The following is a 21,264-nucleotide window of genomic DNA, read 5'->3' as shown; positions in this document are numbered from 1 at the left end:
ATTTTAGGTCCTGGCATGTATGACAGTGGCCCCTCTCAGCTCGTTACACTGCAAAATCTGTAAAGGAATCGTCTGAGGAACGTATCAAAGAAGCTCAGAGTGCTGCTTTGGCCTCTGCTTCTCCTATATCACAGTCCAAGTGAACATCTACGGGATGATCTGTAAAAGAAAGTGCAACCCAAGAAGGCAACGCTTCACAACTTTCAGTAATTAAAATATCTGGATAACCACAGGACACCCAAAGACAATTTGTGGAGACTTTCCGGGCTAGAGCTCTTTAAGCATGAGGTGGACAATATTCAGCAGATGGTTTTAGTGTTGTCTTTTTTTCTACAAAGAAGCAAGAATTTTAGGTTTAGCTTTTTGCTTGGTAAATGAAGTATCAGTTATCACAACAAAATGAAGTCGCTCTTTTTGATTAAACTCAATTCATCTTAATAAATGAAAATGAAACGGTTCTGAAAGAGCCGTTTTCTTGAAATGTATTTTACGGTTTTATCTTACTTACAATTCTGTTTATCTGTTATAATATTAACTTATTTATCCAATATTCTTCATATCTACTTTGCCAGACTCCATCAATACCAGAATATTTTTTTTTGTGCCAAGCTTTTATTTGGTTTTCTTTGTCTTGTTGTTATTGTGATTGTTTGAATATTTGTTTCTTTGTTTCTTATTCTTTGGGCTTTGGAGGAAAGAAGAATGATTTTTTTTTTAAATAATTTAAAAAAAATAAGCAAATGTTATAAAAAAGAGCAAGCCAACACCTTTCACACCACCACTAATTGGCCCCTTGTGTTCACGCCCCATTGTAGTAACTATTAACTCAGATCTTGGGCTCCTATTTGTCCCTGCAGCCCTTTATTGGCCGCCAGCCCGGAGCCTCAGATGCACAGGCAACCCTGGCTGACCTGATAACATTTATAGTTGTAATGGATTTTTTTATGCCCGTCATTAACTAGCAGAGAGATTGGATATAGAAATTGCTTGTACCTTTTTCTGTGGTATTTCAACTTTATAGCATTATGTTCAGATATGTCACCTTCCATCATCCTTATTTTAAGGCCTCTCCCGTCACTGGTTTTGTTTTAAATGTACGGGTCTTTTGTGCAGGACACTTGTAGTATCAAGGGCTCGTAATGAATATTTAATGATGTTGAGTAAAGGCTCGGAAAGATATAATTTCTGTCCAATAATTGGTTCTCTCTCTGCCAGACCTTTAGGGGTGATTTAGCACGCAACATGCTTAATGTAGACAGTTTATACGAAGCTGCTTTGAATCAAGTCATTGAACAATGTGGCAATAAAGCGGATGTTCATTTTTAGGATGCTGGTAAATTTGATTTATTTTCGCAAAAACTACATTTGTACAAAACAGCTTTAATATTAGGCAAAAATGTACAGTGAAAAAACAGTTCGATGAACTTCAATAAAAAGTTCACATGAATGGGTGGATATCAGCATTGGCAGGCCTGAGTGCAGCACATCAGGTGCATCTTTACCACCACCTCAAGGACATAATGTGGATAAAATAACAGAAACTGTTCATAATATGATTACACATGACCACAAACTTTGGTGTCAATAGTTGCCATAAAATTAGACCAACACTTCTGGTCCCCATGAAAAGGAAACATTACAGCAGGTGTTTATGTTATTGTGTCTACCTCCTGTGGCCAAGGCATACAGGCCTATAAGTCAGTATAGGCCATACAATGCCAGGTTAGCCAGGAATTGTGTATTTTTTTGGTAATTTATGAGTAGTCTGAGCAAATAATTCAACAAGGTAGGTTAATTTCACATGAACCTATATCATTTTTAGCCAAAATACATTTCGTGACCTTGACAACATTCAAGATTTGTCTTTGAATTGCACTAAATTCATTGGTCCACATTGAAAAATACCACAATTTCCTTTCATTTCATGTCACAATTCTTCTGAAATGCCATTTATCCAACTCTTTAATGAGCACTTGTGTTATTTTGTATTTTGTACACAAAGGCATGGGTAAAAGGCCTCATGCACTTTAAAAGCAGATATACCTCAGTGGGTAAGGTTGACTTCACTGGTGTAAAATCAGATCAACACCTTCACCTGTGGTGTGACTTAGTTGCTCTTCTTCTGGCTCTTTCTGCTGGGAGGCTCACTGAACTGAACCACGTTGAAATGTATAAAAGTTCCCAAAAAATGCAGGAAAGCTGTAGTAGATATTAAGACTGGGAACAAGTCGGGCAGATGGGGCGGAGCGATCAGAACTGCGGCTGCGATGCTCAGGCCAACCATGGCTGCAATGCTGATGTAGAACTGTAAGAGATAAAGGCAGTGTGATTGTTGGCTCATTGAAATGAGACTGGGAGTTACAAGACCATGCAAAATGCTGATATCATAATAAACAGCACAGAGGCTCAGAAAAAACTGTGGATTACGTGCTGCTTTACAACATAAAAGAAAGCATCTCATGCTAGTCTAACAAAACAAGTTCACCTACTAAGTTAGTTACTTAGCCAGTGCCTTCATTTACACTGAAAACCTCTTTCAAGGTCCTTTATATTGTACGGTAAAGACCCTACAATATTAGAGTAAAAGATGAGTCTCTGTGAGCAAGCATTTGGAGGCAGTGGGAAGGAAAAACTCCCTTTTAACAGGAAGAAACCTCCAGCAGAACCAAGCAGGGGCAGCCACGTGTTGGGACCAGTTGGGGGGCCGGGAAACGGGACAAAAGACACTTATGTGAGGAAACAAGTGTAACTTTGTGCCTTTGGTCAAAGATGGGATCTCTGTGGCAGATAAGCAAAAATTTAAGAACTGATCAAAATGTTTGGAAAACATTTGTGGAGCTTGGCTTAAAAATATATTGCTGTGACACAAATATCTTTTACAGCTGTATTCATCAAAATAACAGCCTTTAGTCAAAATCTTTCATGTCGAGAACTCTTAAAATAAATGTAATAGTTATTAAATGAATTTTTTCATTTAGAAACTTGTAAAAACTGATTACCCCGGGCTATAAACAAACTGTTGACTTTACCCTTAACACTAACTATGCACATAACATCAAACTAGTAATTTAATTTAAAATAGAGCTCATATGACATTGAATATTTATAACTAAGTGACAGACATCAAATTAGTCACTTGAGAGGTGCTATAAAGAAACGAGGTCTGCAATATCATATTACAGCAAATTAGATTTTTTTTCTTCAAGGTATGGTCACTGCTTTTTATCTCGTTACATATATCCGGACTTATATCCAACAATGATGAGACAAACTATAGGACAGAGGTGCAACAACTAGAGTCATGGTGCCACGACAATAACTTGGTCTTAAACACCAAAAAGACCAAGGAGATCATTGTAGATTTCCGGAAGAGGGGTCATAACAACCATCTGCCTCTCTTCATTGGCAGTGAGGCGGTGGAGAGGGTGAGCAGTTTTAAATTCTTGGGGGTAACTGTGACCGAGGACCTGTCCTGGGGCAACCATATCACCTCAGTTGTACGGAAGGCCCAACAGCGCCTCTACTACCTGAGGAGACTGCGGAGCGCACACATTCCCAGATCTCTGATGTTGAACTTCTACAACTGTGCCATCAGCAGCGTTCTGACGTATGGATTTCTAGTGTGGTTCCCCAGCTGCACCAAGGCCGATCAGCAAGCACTCCAGCGGGTGGTGAAAGAAGCTGGCAGAATTATTGGAACAAGTCTGCCAGAGATCAGTAATATCTTCCCCACTCGCTGTCTGAGGAGGGTGCACAGTATCCTGCGGGACCAACATCACCCTGCGCGCCACCTTTTCCATCTGCTGCCCTCAGGGAGAAGGTACAGGTCTATACAGGCCAGAACATCCAGACTGGCCAACAGCCTGTATCCACAGGCTGTGAGGCTCCTGAACTCTCTGCCCCCCTCTCACGGACAATAACCATATCCAACTTCTTAATAGCAATGAACTGGTCTGCATTGGTGCATCATATCTTTATTCTCTTCCCCCTCCTGCCCCCCCCCCCCCCCCCTCTTTCTTAAATAGATAACTATCATATCTGATATCATATCTCACAGTACAATAATATTGAATGGGTTGCATTGTTGTATTTTGTCATGTTTCTCAGGTCTTTGTCTGAATTTCTACGAACATTATTGCTAAGGATGGTCTTATTGCATTGGAGTCACACTGGGTTAAATATGTACACTTGGGTTTTAAGAGGTATTTATTATTTTCTTCTTTTTTTTGGGTTGTATGGAAGCCCCAAACGCAATTTCATTGTTCTTGACAATGACAATAAATAAATAAATACTAAATACTAAATACAGATTTGCAAACAGATGTGATGGTGAGCGTCACATCATTCATCTATCTGCTTGCGGTTTATGACCCAAAGATCAGTCTGTGAGGTGCAGGAAGCACCTCGGGCCTGCCAACCGCCCAGCCGCCCAAAACCCATGAAACCTTATCCCCATCATTGGGGCTCGCTATTTATGCTGCTTGTGTAAATAAATATATCTAGGCAAACCTGTGTTAATGACACGTGCTATAAAAATACACCTTCTCCTAATCTCTGACACCCCACCAGTGCCCCTGTCGCTAAGGGGTCGGCAGAGAAGCCACTTCAGACGCTATGGAAACTTAAATAAGCGATAAATAATTCTTTGGTTGGCAGCAGCGTTCATCCCTGGACAGCTTACACAGCTTACACCAGCACATGATATTTATTTATACAGTCGGGCATGTCTTCTCACACAGTTGCAATTTAGGTCTAGTGCCACTGGGACCCTGATATCAGCACTCTTCTTACTACAAATGTATCATCTGTACATCCTCCACCCACTATGTAACAGAGAAAACATGTCTTTGTTTGCCAACTGCAAAGCCGAGCCTTTATTATAAGCAAGCACACAACATGAACGAAACCACACTTAAAAGATAAAGCGTTAAATCCAGCTAATGAAAAATTGTTCATATTGGGTTGTGCTGGAGTTTTACCTGCTTTTTCTTGTGCGAAATCTGTATTTAGGTCAAAGTCTAATTTAATCTGAATGACCTTTAATAACCTTTAGTAGCAACAAACTAAAACAGCAGCCATAATTATAAACGTTAACCCCATCTGTGGGACAGCACCACACACAGCCAAAATCAATGCTCTTTGACTTAACAAACTGACATTTACTAACTTTGATTTAATGTCTAGATTTTAATTCTTCACACTACTATTTAGTGCAACTGGTAACAGTGAATCATATTTTAATGAAATACGTGCATTCAAGCGATTTGTAACTATAACTGAAATGTGTGAGTGTGAAATATGTAGTGAACTAGAAGGTTGAAGAATCTTATTGGGATCTTCAGTGAGAAATCTGCACTGTAGCTACGTTACTGCAAACCGCTCTGAAACCCTCAGTGTAACCTGACATGCACCTGATATGGAAATGTAACTACACGTCACGTCGATGGAGCAGGCAACTATTTTGATTGACCTGTTCAGTACGATCAATTCCTCCAGTGCATTTTCGCATACGCAGTTTTTTAAAAAATTAGCGAAAGCATAACAATCATCGTCTCAATATAAGGAATAAGGACTGTCGCCATAGATGTGAGGGAATGTAGAAAGAAATGGAAAAACCTGAAAGAAAAATATGTCTACCTATGAAAAAAAATGGCCATAACAAAAAGTCAGGACCCAGGACTCAGGATCCAGCAGTTCATTTCTTTCTATTGAAACAAATGGACTGGACACGCTCACATGCTAATTAACACGTCACATTGCACAAACATAAATGCTGGCAACGATGTCGGTTACATTGTAGACTGCTTCACAGGCTTTACAAAGATTCCCTACAGGGGCCATCTAAATAAGGCCTTACACTGGAAGAACCCCTAAGTGTACTCAAGTACAGTTCTTGAGTAAATGTGAAACAGTTACAAGATTTCATATATGCATGGTTTCTTTTGATGTGCAAACAAACAAATCAGTGAATATTTGGAACTATAATGTAAATTATTATAACAGCACTTCAATACTGACCTTCCATCTCACTATAAAGGCCAGGTCCATCTTCAGTACCCAATAAAACAGCTTGTTGTAAGCTCCCAGTCTCAGTTTATCCTCTGAACAGTGATCCAGTGCAGACAGTAAATAAATGCTGAAGAAGAGGAAGCCCAAAGAGGTCACAATGTAGGGCACCAGCAGGCCGTCCTTCAGGAACAAAGGAAGCATGCTGCACACAGAGACAGGAAAAGGACAAGCATAGCAGATTTTATTACATTTTAAGCCTGTCTGTCTGTTGTCATGGCAGAATCAGTTTCAACTACTGTAGCAGGACCTACTGCACACATAGCAATAGCAAAATATAGCTATGAAAATTCACAGGTGTGTAGTTCAGACCAAAATGAGCATCAAGTCTCTGGATGGTCCTGTTCCAATACACGAATACAAAGTGAAGAGCACCACGGGGCGACCGTGGCTCAGGGGGTTGGGAAGCGCATCTGTAACCGGAAGGTCGCCGGTTTGATCCCCGGGCTCTCTGTCCTGGTCGTTTACACTTTACCCTACCGCCTACTGGTGTTGGCCAGAGGGGCCGATGGCGCGATATGGCAGCCTCGCTTCTGTCAGTCTGCCCCAGGGCAGCTGTGGCTACAACCGTAGCTTGCCTCCACCAGTGTGTGAATGTGAGAGTGAATGAATAGTGGCATTGTAAAGCGCTTTGGGTGCCTTGAAAAGCGCTATATAAATCCAATCCATTATTATTATTAAAAGCACCCCCAAGTCTCACATTCTTTTTCATTCTTGGCATCTTTGTATCTCTACAAACAAAAATATTTGCACCTGTATAAAGACAGAAAAGTTCTGAGGATGGGCATGAACTCACGCTGATGTCTTTGGTTAGTTCAATGTAATATAGCCCCAAAAGCAAGAATCACACGTGATTCTTATATCATGAAGATATTATAGCTATTGCCTTTACATGCAAGGTACAGCTGGACATTTATACACACAGTGTATAAATGTGTGTATCAGAGGAGGAAGACAGGACGTCTTCCTCCTCTCACCCCGAACCAGTCGTGGCAGATGCTTGGCCCTCCCTGAGCCTGGTTCTGCTGGAGGTTTCTTCCTGTTAAAAGGGAGCTTTTCCTTCCCACAGTCACCAAGCGCTTGCTCGTAGCGTTCATCTGAGTCTTGGGGTTTTCTCTGTATTATGGTGACCTTACAATTCAAAGCAACTGTTCTCGTAAATTTGGTGCTATAGAAATAAAATGCAATTAAATTAAATTAAATTAAACTGAACTGAAAAGAAAAGGGACAATATCAGATTTTTAAATGATTGTTAGAAAATAAATCAAGTTTGATCCTACAGCTGATGGAGAGCACGACAGTTTCATACCCATCAACATCATTAAGTTGAGTGCAAAGTTTGTTAAGTGCAGCAGTAAGTCAAACAGTTTTTATCCTGCAGGCCTGTATGTGCATGCATCTCCCAGGGAGAGATGGCTCTGTAATTCACGAGGAGCTTATCTTAGTTTAGTAGAGGAGCATGGGCAAGAACAACAGTTGACTCACAGTGAATCACACAACGCCCCAGCTTATAAAAACCTTTCCCCAGACAAAAAACTACTTATTCAGATTTGGACTCAAACAAAAAAACTTCTATTCAGTAGATAAATGTTTAACACTTCCTCCATTTACACTGACTGGCTGCATTCAGTGGCCGTAAAGTGGTCATGCTTGACCATCCATTCAGCCAGTTCTGCTAACAAAAGATGTATTTTTTTTCTTTTTTAAATTAGTCTGGAGAGGATGCAGATAATGTGAAAGTCCAAGGCAGACTGTACAGGGGAGCAGCTACAGAATGACCTCCTGTCCCTACACAACACACACTTAGACAGCAGGCATGCAGACTATGCAGTGTAATCCCCAGATATCCTTATACTAAACCACACGCACAACAATTAGTGCTGCCGGAAGAATTTAACAACAGCTGGTGAAAGTTAGATGGAGCATTTGCAGCACTACTTGTGTTTTCCATTCATGGTGCTTAGCTCCAACCCACACAGCACACCATTTAACTTTTCAGGTTAATTTTTGTATGTTTCTCATTAAATAAGAGATAGAAAACAAAGTAAAAGAAATGACAAGAAACAGCACCCAACAGCTGGACACCAGATTTATACGCAAGCAAATCAAACGGGACATTTTAAAGCAATTATAATTGCTGAACTTTTTCCCATCATAAAAATAACTATAATTGCATAACTCTATTATTCCATTATCCAAGTTGCAGTAAATAAGATTTAGAAACAAATCTAACAACAGATCGCCTGTTTTTATATGTTAATCTTCCAACCTTTGTGTGTTGTCAGTGATTTCAAAAGACTTTCCTTCTTACCTGAATGTCGAGGCCTGTAGGAACCAAAGGGCCATCAAGGGGAGGTCATTCAGCAGGAGACAGGCAGGCCTAGAAAAAGAAATTCAGATGAACTCAATATTAAATAGACTGCCGTGACTTTTGCGATTAGACAAGACTAGAGTGAAAAGAATATTAAAGCTACTGAGCTGATCAAACATCCACTTACAAGTATTTACAAGTCAGTCAGTCTTTGCTGTACCACATTATTTTATTCGAGAATACATCTTTTACACTTTAGCTAAGTTTTCTATTTTCATTTGAAGAACTGCCAATGTTTTGCCAAGAAGTTGCAATGATACATTTATGACCGCATGCGTCACATGCACATGCATCTGTGTTCATATGCGTTTAAGCCTGTTGCTAATTGAACTTGCTAGCTCGCTTCAGTGCAAGTTGTACACTCTGCTCAAAGGGGGGCACTTTCCATCAGTCCCCGATCCCATAATTACAGTCAGTGCTCTTCGGTGATCCTGTTACAGCCCAATAATTGATCCTGCGCAAACAACACCCCGAGCTGCCGCCTACCATTCTTTCCTAATCCCTGGACATGTATTACTGATTGATTCAGGAGGACAGGTGGGAGATATAACTCAATAGTTAATAAAGCAACAATCTACCCTAATCTAGATTAATAGATGAGCCCAGATCTAGGAACCAAATCCCTTGCTGTCAAATCTATCCCAGGCTTTTCACCCCACCTACAGCTTTCTACATATGGAGGTAAATGATAATGAAGCACGCACGCACACACACACCTCACTTCTTTTAGTGCTGCTTTCACCCTGTTAAATATGACCCAGCTCTGACACAGCACAAATCATGGCAGTGGAAGCAGGGTTCCTATCTGTGTTGACAGAGGTGAATAACTTCTCGGTACTTAAAAAGAAATCTGGGGGTACAGCAGGAGGATGACGTCATTTTTACAAAGCGAACATGATTTGAAACCATTAGAATTCTGTACGACATAATCTGAGATTTGACAAGGCGAATGGCTCCTTTGTGAGTAGAAATTAAATCTATACTCATGAATATTTCAGATATCGCTACAAGACAGAGAAAGTACCATTTACATTTGTCACTCAATGAGACAAACCTCAAGAAGTTACAATTATCTTCTTTGTACTTACAAGGCAGCCAAAAGGATGGACTTCTCATGGACTTGAAAGGAGAAGAGGAAGAACGCCAGGGATGAATTGACCTTAAAGTGACATTGGGGCTATCAGTAAAACTGCTATATTTAATATTACACTTTTTATTACAAAGGGAAGGAAGAGAAACATATTTGAGATCGTCTTCTCAAAAAAGAAACTGGGTTTGTTAAATTAAATATGATACTTATGTATGATAAACCTCACTGGCTTAAAAATGCTGAATGCCAAAAACACTCACCAAAGCCAGTTTAAAGTGCCAGAAGGTTGGTTTTGTTAATAGCCTGATACAGGAAGGTAGAACCGCCAGGAGAGTGCAGGCAAGACTGAAAAACAAATGAAGATGGAAGATGAAGTTACTGAAGGAAAAAACAAAACAGTATCACCTGTGCTATGTAGGCAATGTTATTCTCAATTGCATTTGCATGACATTTCAAGGTTTGTATGCAAGTCTTATGAACTGAGTGGACGTGGATGCATGGAAATGTTTTTCATGAAGACTTTCCTAATACATTATTTTACCAAGGCAACAAAATACATAAAAACAGCACGATTTGTTTTCATTAATTGGCACTGTATGAATATCAGCATTTAACTCTCAGTTCATGCCACAGTTCTTTTTAGACAGCCCTCTGATCTGTAACCAAGTTGTGTGCAGTGCCGTAATGGACCAAAATAATGGCCCCTGCTGAGGGTTACCAGGCAGTAACCCTCAATTGTCACCTTCTGGGGGTAGAAGCGTGAGAAAAAAAACGTGTTGGAGTCAGTGTGTATAAATGTGCTGAAAGGTCAGGCTGCGAGTTAGTTTGAGGTGTCAACTAACTAAACTACAAATCATAGAAGACAGAAAGAAGTGTACATGTACAATATACACAAGAGTAATGGCAGACCTGTAAGTGGATATTTATTGTGTATGAAAGCAAGTGTGCTACTCGTGTGCTATGTGTAGGGCATTTGCTGTCTGGATGGAGCTGTATGACTTTACACAGCTGATTCATTTTATGTACACCCACAGCAGAGCATTTAGCAATCCACCCTGTGCGCCATAAAGACAGCAGTGTTTTTCATTTGTTTCAAATGCACGACAGTAAAAGAAGTCTAACTTGATCCCCAGACTTAGCAGTCTGGCAGAAACGTGTCCGTGCTGCGAACGCAGGACTCCTAAATTTAGCGTGCTGGGTTATTTAAGCAGGCTCCACCACGACGCAACTGTTGCAAAAAGTTTTTCTAAGCGTGGCTGCACAGGACCCCAACTTTTGGTCAAGATAACTTCTAATGTATGCGGAGAATCAGCTTCTCTTTCATACCTACATTAGAATTACATTTGCACACAAGATCCATAATTATGCTAAAACAAACAAAAAATAAAACCTCGCCGTGACATCGATTGAGTCTTTTCAATATTTCTCGGGTGTTTTAAAATGTTGTCACCACATTTTCAAAGAGATCAATGACTTTATGTTCAAAAGCTCCTCATGAGATGTAAGTGATGACCTTACTTCCAACTACTGGATCACTGTCTTTAAGCTTGGTTTTTTCAGGAAATGAAAGGAGTGAGGAAAAAAATCAAACAGAGGGAGAGAGAGAGAGAGAGAGAGGAACTGTGTGTGTGTGTGTGTGTGTGTGTGGGGGGGGGGGGGGGGGGGTACAATAAAGTGAAACTTGTTAAACAGATAGAGGGATCACCTGAGGTAGAGCTGAGAGTCACCTGACAAAATGGATCTGATCTTTATCAGGGTGTTCAGGCTGCACCATGTGTTAGCCACTTTATCCTGTACACACACACACACACACACACACACACACACACACACACACACACACACACACACAAACACACCTTGGTCAAATAGAAAATGGCAGGAAACACAAAGAATTAATTGTTCTAAGAAATTATTCCTTCTCAGAAAGTGTAACAAAATTCCTCTGTGGGATGACGTTTATTCATAACCCTCCATCATACATTTTCTCTCCTGTCAGGAAAAGCATGGGGCTTATTTGTAACCTTGGGGTTTTGGGATCAAGTTTGATGAAGTCGATATATTAAGCCAATAACTTTCTTTGAATTCTATTTTCTGACAATAGCTGTTATCTTTTTGATTTGTTGCTTTGCTGATAAATGTCAGGCATTGGAAAAGTGAAGACATAATTTCGAGCATGAATGGATATTTTTAAACTATAATCCAAAATACGGCTATAAAAATTTAAAATATATATATATCTGAAACAAAAAAGAAGTAGCAAATTCTCATTTTTGGGAGGCTGAATCCAGAGGAAGTTATGGAAAAAATAAGCATGTAAACATTTACATTATTTACTATTATCATTATTAATCAAAAGTCGTGCAATTTCTCATATTAGTGTCACTTTTGTTAATAATGTGCCTCATTTCTAAGATGACTGAAATTATATATACGATACAGTACACGGTATGCGTGAAGCTTCCTCTTTAATACCAGCTGAAAAGTACTTGCGGTTTAAAGCTGATATCAGATGAGGAGCTCATTGTGTGTGCTTCAGCTGATTTAAGTGCTTAAGCAGTTGTGCAGGGATATCGAGGCCAAAGCCACCAGTGTGCGCCATGATATCACACATCACAGAGGCTGTGGATGTTTTCACTGTGTGATTCTATCTAGAAAATCTATTTCTGGCCTCTTCCCTCTCTTTTGTTCTACAGCTGCTGGCTGCACAGCTGTGCCGATCTTAATGGCAAAGTAGTCAGCAGCACAGGGCCGTCCAGTGCTGTGTTTTCTCAGCCCAATCCCTCTGTCCTTCCTTTCTGGCTCATTGCTCCAAATAACTGTTACAGCAGTGCAGCAGGCAACACATGGATGTCAGGGTGGGCTGAGCGAGAGCGGTGCAGCCCCCTTCACCTATAAACTAGCATGGAATTTCACAGGGAGAAGCATTTGGTGCCATTTTTGTGTGCAGGCAGCAATGTGAGACGCCAGAATGCAGCTCAGTGGGTAAACTTACAACTGCTCCCTCACAGAAGCCACCGGGACCACCAGTCACCAGCCCTCTTCTTCCCCACCGCCCCTTCTCGCCCCGTCCCCTTGTCCGAGGCGTCTGCTTACGTGCACAATTTCCCAATTAGTTCAGGACAACTTGCCCCCAGCAGCCCCCTTCGTGCTGTCGTCACAGGCGAGCATAGTGTCTCTCACACCCTGTGTATTATGTTTGAACCATTTCGTTGAACAAATACTGCCGCGGTGCTCGATGCCAGCCGCTCCCCCGGCAGAATTTTCAATTACTTCTCACATCCGTGACACCTTATGGTGGGTTCCACCTCGGGAACCGGGACAAGAGGGGGTTACAGGGTTTCAGAAACGAGAGCCGCAAAGCTTGGCCTCCGAGCTGTCAGTCACACGCACGCAGTTACTTCAACTCAGCCGCTTTCATCACTCTGACTGCGGAGGTGTTTCAAGTATTCTTGTTCGCCATCATCACTTTACTTTTTTAATTAATATCATATTCCAGTGACCAGGCTATAAGTGGGTGACCACGGTATATCAAACATGTACGTTTGTTCTTGCAAAACAGTCAAACATACGCTTATGTGTCTGTTTTCCGAAGATGTAGTCAGTAGGTGAAAGCAGCTGTCCGACGTGCTCTGATATGCCTTCAAGTGTTGCGTCCACCAGACTCCTTGGTTCGTATGGCTAGAACATGGCTGTGCTACGAGGTGGCGAAAACAACCTGGTCATAAATTAGTGAGATTTATCTCTATCCTCCTACTGTACACCCCAAACCCCAACACCTCCCGGAGATAGAGTGAAACTGATCTCCTGACCTTTCACAGTTTTATTCCACTGTTTTCTTTGATCCTGCAGGGTATCTGTTTCCAAGCAGCTAAGCGCTAGTGGATGGAAGGGTATTTCGCCATGCTGTGAGTACGGAACCAGTGCAATAGCGGAGTAGTGCCGTGTGTGTTGTTTCTAACATTGGTAACAGCTTAATGCTCGAAACAGTAGAACAGTAAATCCTTTAATAGGAAACAGCATTTCACAGTAATTCTCAGCCCAAAGAGAAGTCGTTTACCAGTGATCATAAGATGTGAAGTTGCTGATAGTAATTTGCTTTGATCAAACAGAAACATAACTGCACCCACGCTGGCTTAACCCACAATGGAAATTTTTAAAGTCCATATACATCCCTTTTTATTACATGTCACTGGTTGTACTTGGAATTGTATTATACTTGATTAAAATAATTGCTGTCTTCCCATTTTCAGTTAAAAAACTCAATTCAAGATTAACACGGCTAGTATTCGTTTCAGCTCTATATTATTTATATAGTGCAAAATCACAACAACAGTAACCTCCCTACAATAATACTATTTTGGATAATTTTTTTTTTTTTAGAACCAACCATTAATAAATGCATAAAGTAGGTTTTCAGCATCACTCTGTGACAGGATGTTTCGAATTTTAGAGATATTTTTGGAAAAATGCAAGAAAGCAGTCCTAAATATTTTTTAGTATGCACATTGAAGGACATATCCTGCTGAAAAACAGCTCCAAGATTCAGACCAAGGTAATACCGTCCACACTAGTTAGAAACCAAGTCTCTAAGATTTTTAGTAAAATAACCTCAGTTTTATCTGAATTTATAAAGAGAAATCTTTATGGATTTAAGATGTTCCTGCAGTTTAACGAATTAATGTGTGAGTTCTGGCTTGGATAGATAAAGTCAGGTATCATCTGCATAGCAATGAAAATGTATGCTATCATTTCTAGTAACACTGCTTAAGAGAAGCAGGTATAGTGTAAATAGAATGCAGATGTTGTTATGACAAAAGCATACATGTTTTCTTTTTAATATTATGTTTGTCAGATGTGGTTTTTTGGTAAACCTTTGATTTAAGGAACTACACGTTACCTCAAACAGACCCCGAGCCACGGGAAAAATCCTCCTGACCACCTGCATGGCCTGGCTGGGTTCAGCCAGGAAGGGCAACCAGCAGAGGGCAAAAGTCGCCAACACTGTTACACCAACCCTCACCAGCAAGAAAAGCCTACATGAAAAGACAACCAGGAGAGTAAATAATCATATGTCATAAATAATGAACTAATGAAAACAAGCAATTACTAATACTTTCCCCACTTCCTATAATCACTTTCCCCCAGATGCTTTAGTATTTACTTTAAAATTGTCTGTGAAAACAGTTCACACATACTGTGTGCAAGTCCTAAATTTGGGCTTTGACCCTTGTGTTAAGGAATGCAGTGAAAGCCATGCATCAGCTGAAAGTGTTCAGTGTAGGTCAGGATATCTTGTCAGCTGTAACTGTGAAGCTGCTGGTTAAGTTGCACACACAGGCATAGCTGAGGAGTTTGGGCATGGCCAGAGTGTCATCTGGACATATCTTCCCCCCGGGCCTTCTAATCCAGCTCTCCATTTGCTACTAAATGCCCTTGGTACATTGTTACTAGATAAACAGACACTGGACACACTAGTAACAGCATCCAATCTGATTACCTCAGTCATTCTGTGACACTCCTGAGGACACTGCTATCTTATACACTGACATTACATATCTAGTGTGGGCATTCTGTTGAAACATATGTGCACAGTGATCACAGAGTACAAGCAACAAATGTAGAGTTGAACATTCAGGATTTCACAGTCATCACTATAAGTCCTCCTGAGACATTTTGTGTTCGGCTCTAGTGAAGGGCATCACTGATCGCAGCGTGTGGGGGAAAGGCAAGTATGCACACATATATATATAAACGCGATCCACCTGTAAACTGGAAAGCCAAAGAGTCTTCTGTGTTACCTTATTTGATTGCTTTTTAAGTTTAATGAACAAAAGTACAGTGCTCAACAAATTTATTAAATCACCTGTTTAAAACTAAAAGAAATATATTGTTACTTATTAGGAAAACAACAAACTACATACAGGTTTTTCTACCCAAATTTGAGCCGGCACTTTGAACTTCTCTAAGAATTTAGAAATTAATCAAGTGTAACATTCAAAAACTGAAACTTATCTTTCTCGTGAGTAATGTCAATGAGTAAGTGTAATTTGGCATATTAATCAAAAAACAATAATGTGCTTTTTCTGCGGTCACAACGACCGAGACCGACAGTCTCGGTCGTTGTGTCCTTGGGCAAGACACTTCACCCGTTGCCTACTGGTGGTGGTCAGAGGGCCCGGCGGCGCCAGTGTCTGGCAGCCTCGCCTCTGTCAGTGCGCCCCAGGGTGGCTAATGTGTGTGTGAATGGGTGGATGACTGGATGTGTAAAGCGCTTTGGGGTCCTTAGGGACTAGTAAAGCGCTATATAAATATAGGCCATTTACCAAAGGGCTTGCACATGTTCTAGAGAAAAAAATGTTTTGGTAATTACCAATACTGTTAATTTTGGGCAGCTATGACATAAACCTTACATCTAAAAAAATTGTTAAGCACCGTAAATACAATCCCAGTAAACAATATTGGGATTTTTTGTTTGTTTTTAAATGCTGTTGCTTTTCTTCCACATAGTAGCACTGTGAACTTTATGTTACCACCAGCACGCTAAAATGCTTACCAGTGTTGTGCTTAAAATTGATTGTCTTCCAAAAAGTAATTTACGATATTTGACATAAAACAATTCCCCATAACTGCTGTAAATAACTTGTTGGGCTATGATCTGTCAAACATATCACTTATTAATGATATCAAGCCATTTTGAGCCAGAAAGAACAGTCTTGTTACAAGATAGAACCTAAAACCAGTTTCACCCTTAAATATTTTTAAGAGAGATCTGGCCAAGAGGGCAGCAGATACTGCAACAAAAATAACATCACAGCTCTACCGAGACATTTTAAGTGGCCCAAAAAGACTGGACTGATTAGAATGCAGGTACAAAAATTAAAAGTCACAAGTATACCCGTACAAAACAGGACATTTCTTTATTTTATATGTAACCCTTTCAGAAAATCCTGTTGATAACAGGCTGTTTACCAACATAAGGAAATGTATTACACATAGAAAACACCTAAAAATATTGGAAATTGCTTTAATGCACAACACTGGGATTTGTTAAGTAACCATTCTCATCATTTTAGCTTACAGTATTTGAATCATACTATTATCTTTTTTTTTTTTTGCCTGTCCTGTCTGGCACTGTAGCAATCAGAATTATTGTCTGAAGGCCAAGAAAAATGGACCCCAACTGGACCCTTGAATCATACTAAGAATCATACTATTATCTAATCAGTGCTAAAATTGTGGGTGAGGTTGGAGATGAACATCTGGACTATGCGTCAGTGCAAAAAACAATCATCTTCATTATGGAAGGAAATAATAAGACTCACCCTCGGCCCATCAGGCCCGTTTTGATGCACTTTCCCAGAAGGTAACAGAAGAAAGGCAAAGCATGGTACAGCTCCATCTGTTTGTAGTTGAGAGCCAGAGAGAAAGCCATGGAGCCCAACACATCCCAGCCCAGACCCAAAGCCAGAATCCCCCACAGGGCAAAACCCAGGCTCACTCCGTTGTACCTGATACCGTTAAGGTTAATTTTGGTCTGGAAGGGCAATTTTCTGGAGCTAAACAACTTAATGTTGCAGATGTATAACAAGCGACCCAGAAAATAGCTGCTGATCCTGAGGTCAGTTCTGCTGCATAGTGTGCACATCGTCAGCTTTTCATTGTTGTATTTGGCAGTGGCTGAATAACAATAATAACAGCCTGGTTAGCTGGTGCGTTCTTCATCTCTTCAAACTGTTTTTGTAAATCTATTGTTTTAAGCCAGAACAACAAATGTTTTTAATCCTATTGAACCTACTGTATGTAGGAAATCTGAATAATAAAGAATGCAGAAATTCCACATCCATCCTAGGATCAGCTGTTCAGCGTTTCCATAGATATGCTGTGGTGCTAAATCTGCCCCATGGGACAAGCTGTGTTTTTTTTGTCTTTTTTTTTTAAAGTTATGTTACGTAAGTCAGTAAAATAAATGTATATTTTTATGTTGTTAAAATATTTTAAATGCTTAAATCTCTGTTTCTCAGTGAACTAAACTCAAAAGATGCTGCAAATATATACAGTGTTAAAAAAAAAGAAAGAAACACTTTTTAATCAGAGTACAGCATCAAATCAGTTAAACGTCTGGGATATTGATCTGGTCAGTTAAGTAGAAGAGTGGTTGTTAATTCAGCTGCTTTAGTGTTAATGAAATTAACAACAGGTGCACTAGAGGGGCAACAATGAGACAACCCCAAAAACAGGAAAGGTTTTACAGGTCACTGAGATTATTTTTTCCCCTAGTTTTGTATGTGCCTAGGGACAGTATCACTACTCGCAGCCTGAGGTGATACCTGGACCCTACAGAGGTTGCACAAGTAGTCCAAGTCCTGCAGGACAGCACATCAATGACATAAGGTTTGCTGCCTCCCAGCACAGTCTCAAGAGCATGGAGGAGATTCCAGGAGACAGGCAGTTACTCTAGGAGAGCTGGACAGCACCGTAGGTCCTTAACCGACCAGCAGGGCCAGTGTCTGCTCCTTTGTGCAAGGAGCACAAATTTCACTCCTAACACATGACCCAGTCCATATCAGTTATAGATATCCAGCATGATTTTTTCCCATTGAGATTTGATCTGTTTTAGAGCAGTGCATTTAAATATAACTCACTACACTTTATTATGATTGGAGCTTTCAAGTGTGATACCTTTATAGGTCATTATTTCATATTACATTCAATTTAATTACATTCAGGACAACCTTAATGGTACATATAATATACAAGAATACAATTTATAATAGGAATGCACGTGTGCATAAAGGATACTGGAAATGTCCGTAGTCAATGAGAATTAATCCTGGGTACAGTAGAAAGCAGAACATAACGGAAACCTAAAAAGGGAAAAGGACAGACATTTTAATTCAACGCAGCAGTAAAAACACAACCTTTTAAAATCAAATCCTGTGAGAAGCTTGTTTATCTACAATTCCTCTTTCACTGTTTGATAACATAAGACACCGTCAAAACATTAGAAATGATCCCTTCAAATTGACTGCACTGTAAATGTATGAAGACCAGCTGAACTGTAATAACTTCTTGGAAATGTAATAACATCATATAACCAGATTAACTTACAATAATGACGCCATAATTTCCCAATTTGGAGGTCTAGTGCTGTAATCTGTTTTAATAAGGGTGGGTTCCCAGACTGAGAGAAAATGGGCTGGTCTGGGTCTTTAACTGAAAACTAATCATTTCATGCTCAGCTCGTCTCTGACCTTTTTCTTAGAGGATCCATCAGTCAGGTATAAACAGTATAAAACCACCGCAGGGATGTATATCAACAAATCTGCAACTAACACTGAAACAAAAAGAAAAAAATACAGACTGCATGATCTCAAATTTACGTTATACAAAGTAACAGAAAAGGTCCATGGGTATACAATGATGTGAATGATTACAGTGATTTGGGCATAATATCTAAGCAGGTATAACCACAAACATTGCTGTAAATATGAAGTAGACATGGATTATGAATGCTTTTCTTTTTCTTTCACCTCTCATAGTTACAGTACCTGTAGTTCTCATGAATAGCTTGTGCTGTGTACTTTCATAACCTCTGGACTTGTGGAGTTCCACCCATTCAGGGTTTATTGTTTTGGCTCTGCAGAAACAACAAAGCATGTATTTTGATTTTTTTTTCTTTTTCCTTACAGAAAATGTACAAATACTTAACTTTATTGGTTCCTAAAAGTGGGCAGCTGTGTTATTACATCACTATACCTTAACATTTCTCCCATGGTATGCTCACTCTTGTTCTGTCTCTCTCCTAAATTAACATTCAAATATTATGTGAAAGATCCTTTTTAAATAATCCAAATGGCTTACAGATAAGCACAGATCCAGCTGTGGTAAGCAGTGAGGGGAGGATAGTCAAGACCCCAGTAGTTCAAGTCATTGTTTGTAGTATTGAAGTACCTGGGGGAGCAGAAAGGTCACATAGTTTCATCAACAAAACTGTTTCATACTACATAAGCAATGTAGCGTGTACTGTATATAGGAAAAACTGTTGTTGATGTTATCCGTATTTAATGTTTCGCACATCAATCCATCTCAAACTTGTAAGCTGGACACAAGAGCAGGAACAGCACATGTCAGTAATGTGCGTCTTGAGTGTCACAGTACATTTCTCAAATCCATGACCTGTAATAAGACCCAGTTACTACAAACAGGTCCTGTGAATAAACACCGGGAGGTGCTAGACTGACCATTCCTGAATGGGGAGGTTGTAGGTCACTTCTTGCCAGTGCCTCTGAGCTTCATAATCGCCGAACATGAGAGGTTTCCCCGCCCCTGGTGGAAAATCATTGAGCCGTTAGTGTGAATACTATGAAGCTTGCATCATGAACGAATGGCCACCACACAACACACCCGCGCTAACACGTTTTTAAATCACTGAGTGGACGCTAACTACCGAAAGAGTCACTCTGATACGGTTAAAACAATTTGAAAGCATTGTTTTGACTAGTATAAACAGCACTGTACCAAGGGAAAGTAGTGTTTAAACGCCGACCTCCACAATTTTCCTACCTGAATATGAATTTAGCGAAACTCCCCATCTCGCAATAATGGAAAGCAACACGCAAATTGATACGAGACTCCACGTCTGCATAGCTTTACTCGGTAAAATGAGGATTTGTGGAAGAAATAAACAATAAAAATCGGTACATTGAAACACTTTTGAAATCTGTTTCGCTTCCTGTATACGTCACTCACCAAGTCTTCGTTTCAACTACTCATTGGTCGCTGGATTTCTGACGTTGCGACCGACAGTTATGATGCGTTCATGAATACTATGGAAATAATTGACATCTTCACTTTTGTCGATCATTCGTTCAGTTGTTGCAGTAATCAAACGCGTTTTAATAATCCAGTTTCAGATCATCCAATACCTTTTTTAACACGTGACAGGAAGTTTTTTTGGTATATTACTCTCACAGTTTGTGCTCACTTGTTAGAAGTTACAAGTCGAATAATGTATTCTAAATTTCCCAGGCACAGTGAAGGCATCTCTGAAAAAAGATTTATGATGGGTATTATGCATTATTAAAGATTTATTTCTTCCGTATTTTCGCTTTTTTTTTTTTTTTGCAGCTGATGCTGAATTTGGAGGTTAGAGGCCGCCTGGTAATAAATGAACACTCCTAAGATTGCTTAATAACATGGGTTGGGGGGGCGAGGCTGACTGCATAGGCATTAGGCAACTCCAGGCCTCCAGTGCTGGTGTCCTGCAGGTTTTAGATGTGTCCATTATCCAATACAGCTGATTCATAACAATCATAATCAGGAATATGAATTTGTCAATTCCAATAGTCTACAATATCCACATAACATGATTACATTTATAATGAAAAACATTTTAAAATTTCTTATCAATATAAATATGACTATGAAACATTTTTGAAATCTCAAATTATATCCAAGAAAGTAAAAACATAATAATACTATACAGTTTATAATATATTTAGTTGTTTTCTGCAAATTTGGAGGTACGTGGAAGCAGAACAAACAAATTGGCAGATAAAATGGATGCACATGGAATCAATAAGTTTGGACATTAAAGAAGCAAGCATCCATGCCAAACTGGAAATTGTTGCTGTCATAACAAATGCTTAATTCTAAGTCTTTGCAAATAGCTCAGGAACAGCTGATTTCACAAAATTTATATCAAAGTGACAGAGAAAAATCCATTATATAATCA

General features: G+C 39.8%; 1 protein-coding gene across 1 annotated transcript; it reads right to left on the bottom strand.

The window, feature by feature from the left end:
- Nucleotides 1–1,319: 1,319 nt before the first annotated feature.
- Nucleotides 1,320–20,285, bottom strand: alg6 (ALG6 alpha-1,3-glucosyltransferase). The gene is made up of 14 exons (XM_026147929.2): nt 20,094–20,285; nt 19,772–19,856; nt 19,392–19,481; nt 19,079–19,167; nt 18,782–18,864; nt 18,330–18,394; nt 16,853–17,038; nt 14,428–14,563; nt 11,233–11,318; nt 9,788–9,872; nt 9,526–9,596; nt 8,378–8,446; nt 6,019–6,211; nt 1,320–2,305 (listed from the first exon to the last, which is right to left on the bottom strand). Exons 1-14 carry the CDS (start codon nt 20,173–20,175, stop codon nt 2,108–2,110), a joined length of 1,518 nt encoding a protein of 505 aa, XP_026003714.2. The 5' UTR covers nt 20,176–20,285; the 3' UTR covers nt 1,320–2,107.
- Nucleotides 20,286–21,264: the final 979 nt, after the last annotated feature.

The sequence above is a fragment of the Astatotilapia calliptera genome, chromosome 17 (genome assembly GCF_964374335.1).
Source record: "Astatotilapia calliptera chromosome 17, fAstCal68.1, whole genome shotgun sequence".
NCBI lineage: Eukaryota > Metazoa > Chordata > Actinopteri > Cichliformes > Cichlidae > Astatotilapia > Astatotilapia calliptera.
The sequence above is the reverse complement of the archived record's forward strand: the minus strand, read 5'-3'. Positions and strand labels throughout refer to the sequence as shown.

What these genes read in the sequence shown, in the direction of transcription:
- alg6 (XM_026147929.2), bottom strand. Translation starts at nt 20,175, where the DNA reads ATGCAGACGTGGAGTCTCGTATCAATTTGCGTGTTGCTTTCCATTATT. An exon ending in AGCTGGATCTGTGCTTATCT is followed by an intron (nt 19,168 to 19,391) that starts GTAAGCCATTTG and finishes TTGTTTCTGCAG; the next exon opens with AGCCAAAACAATAAACCCTG. An exon ending in TCCATCCTTTTGGCTGCCTT is followed by an intron (nt 8,447 to 9,525) that starts GTAAGTACAAAG and finishes TTCTTTTTCTAG; the next exon opens with GCCTGCCTGTCTCCTGCTGA.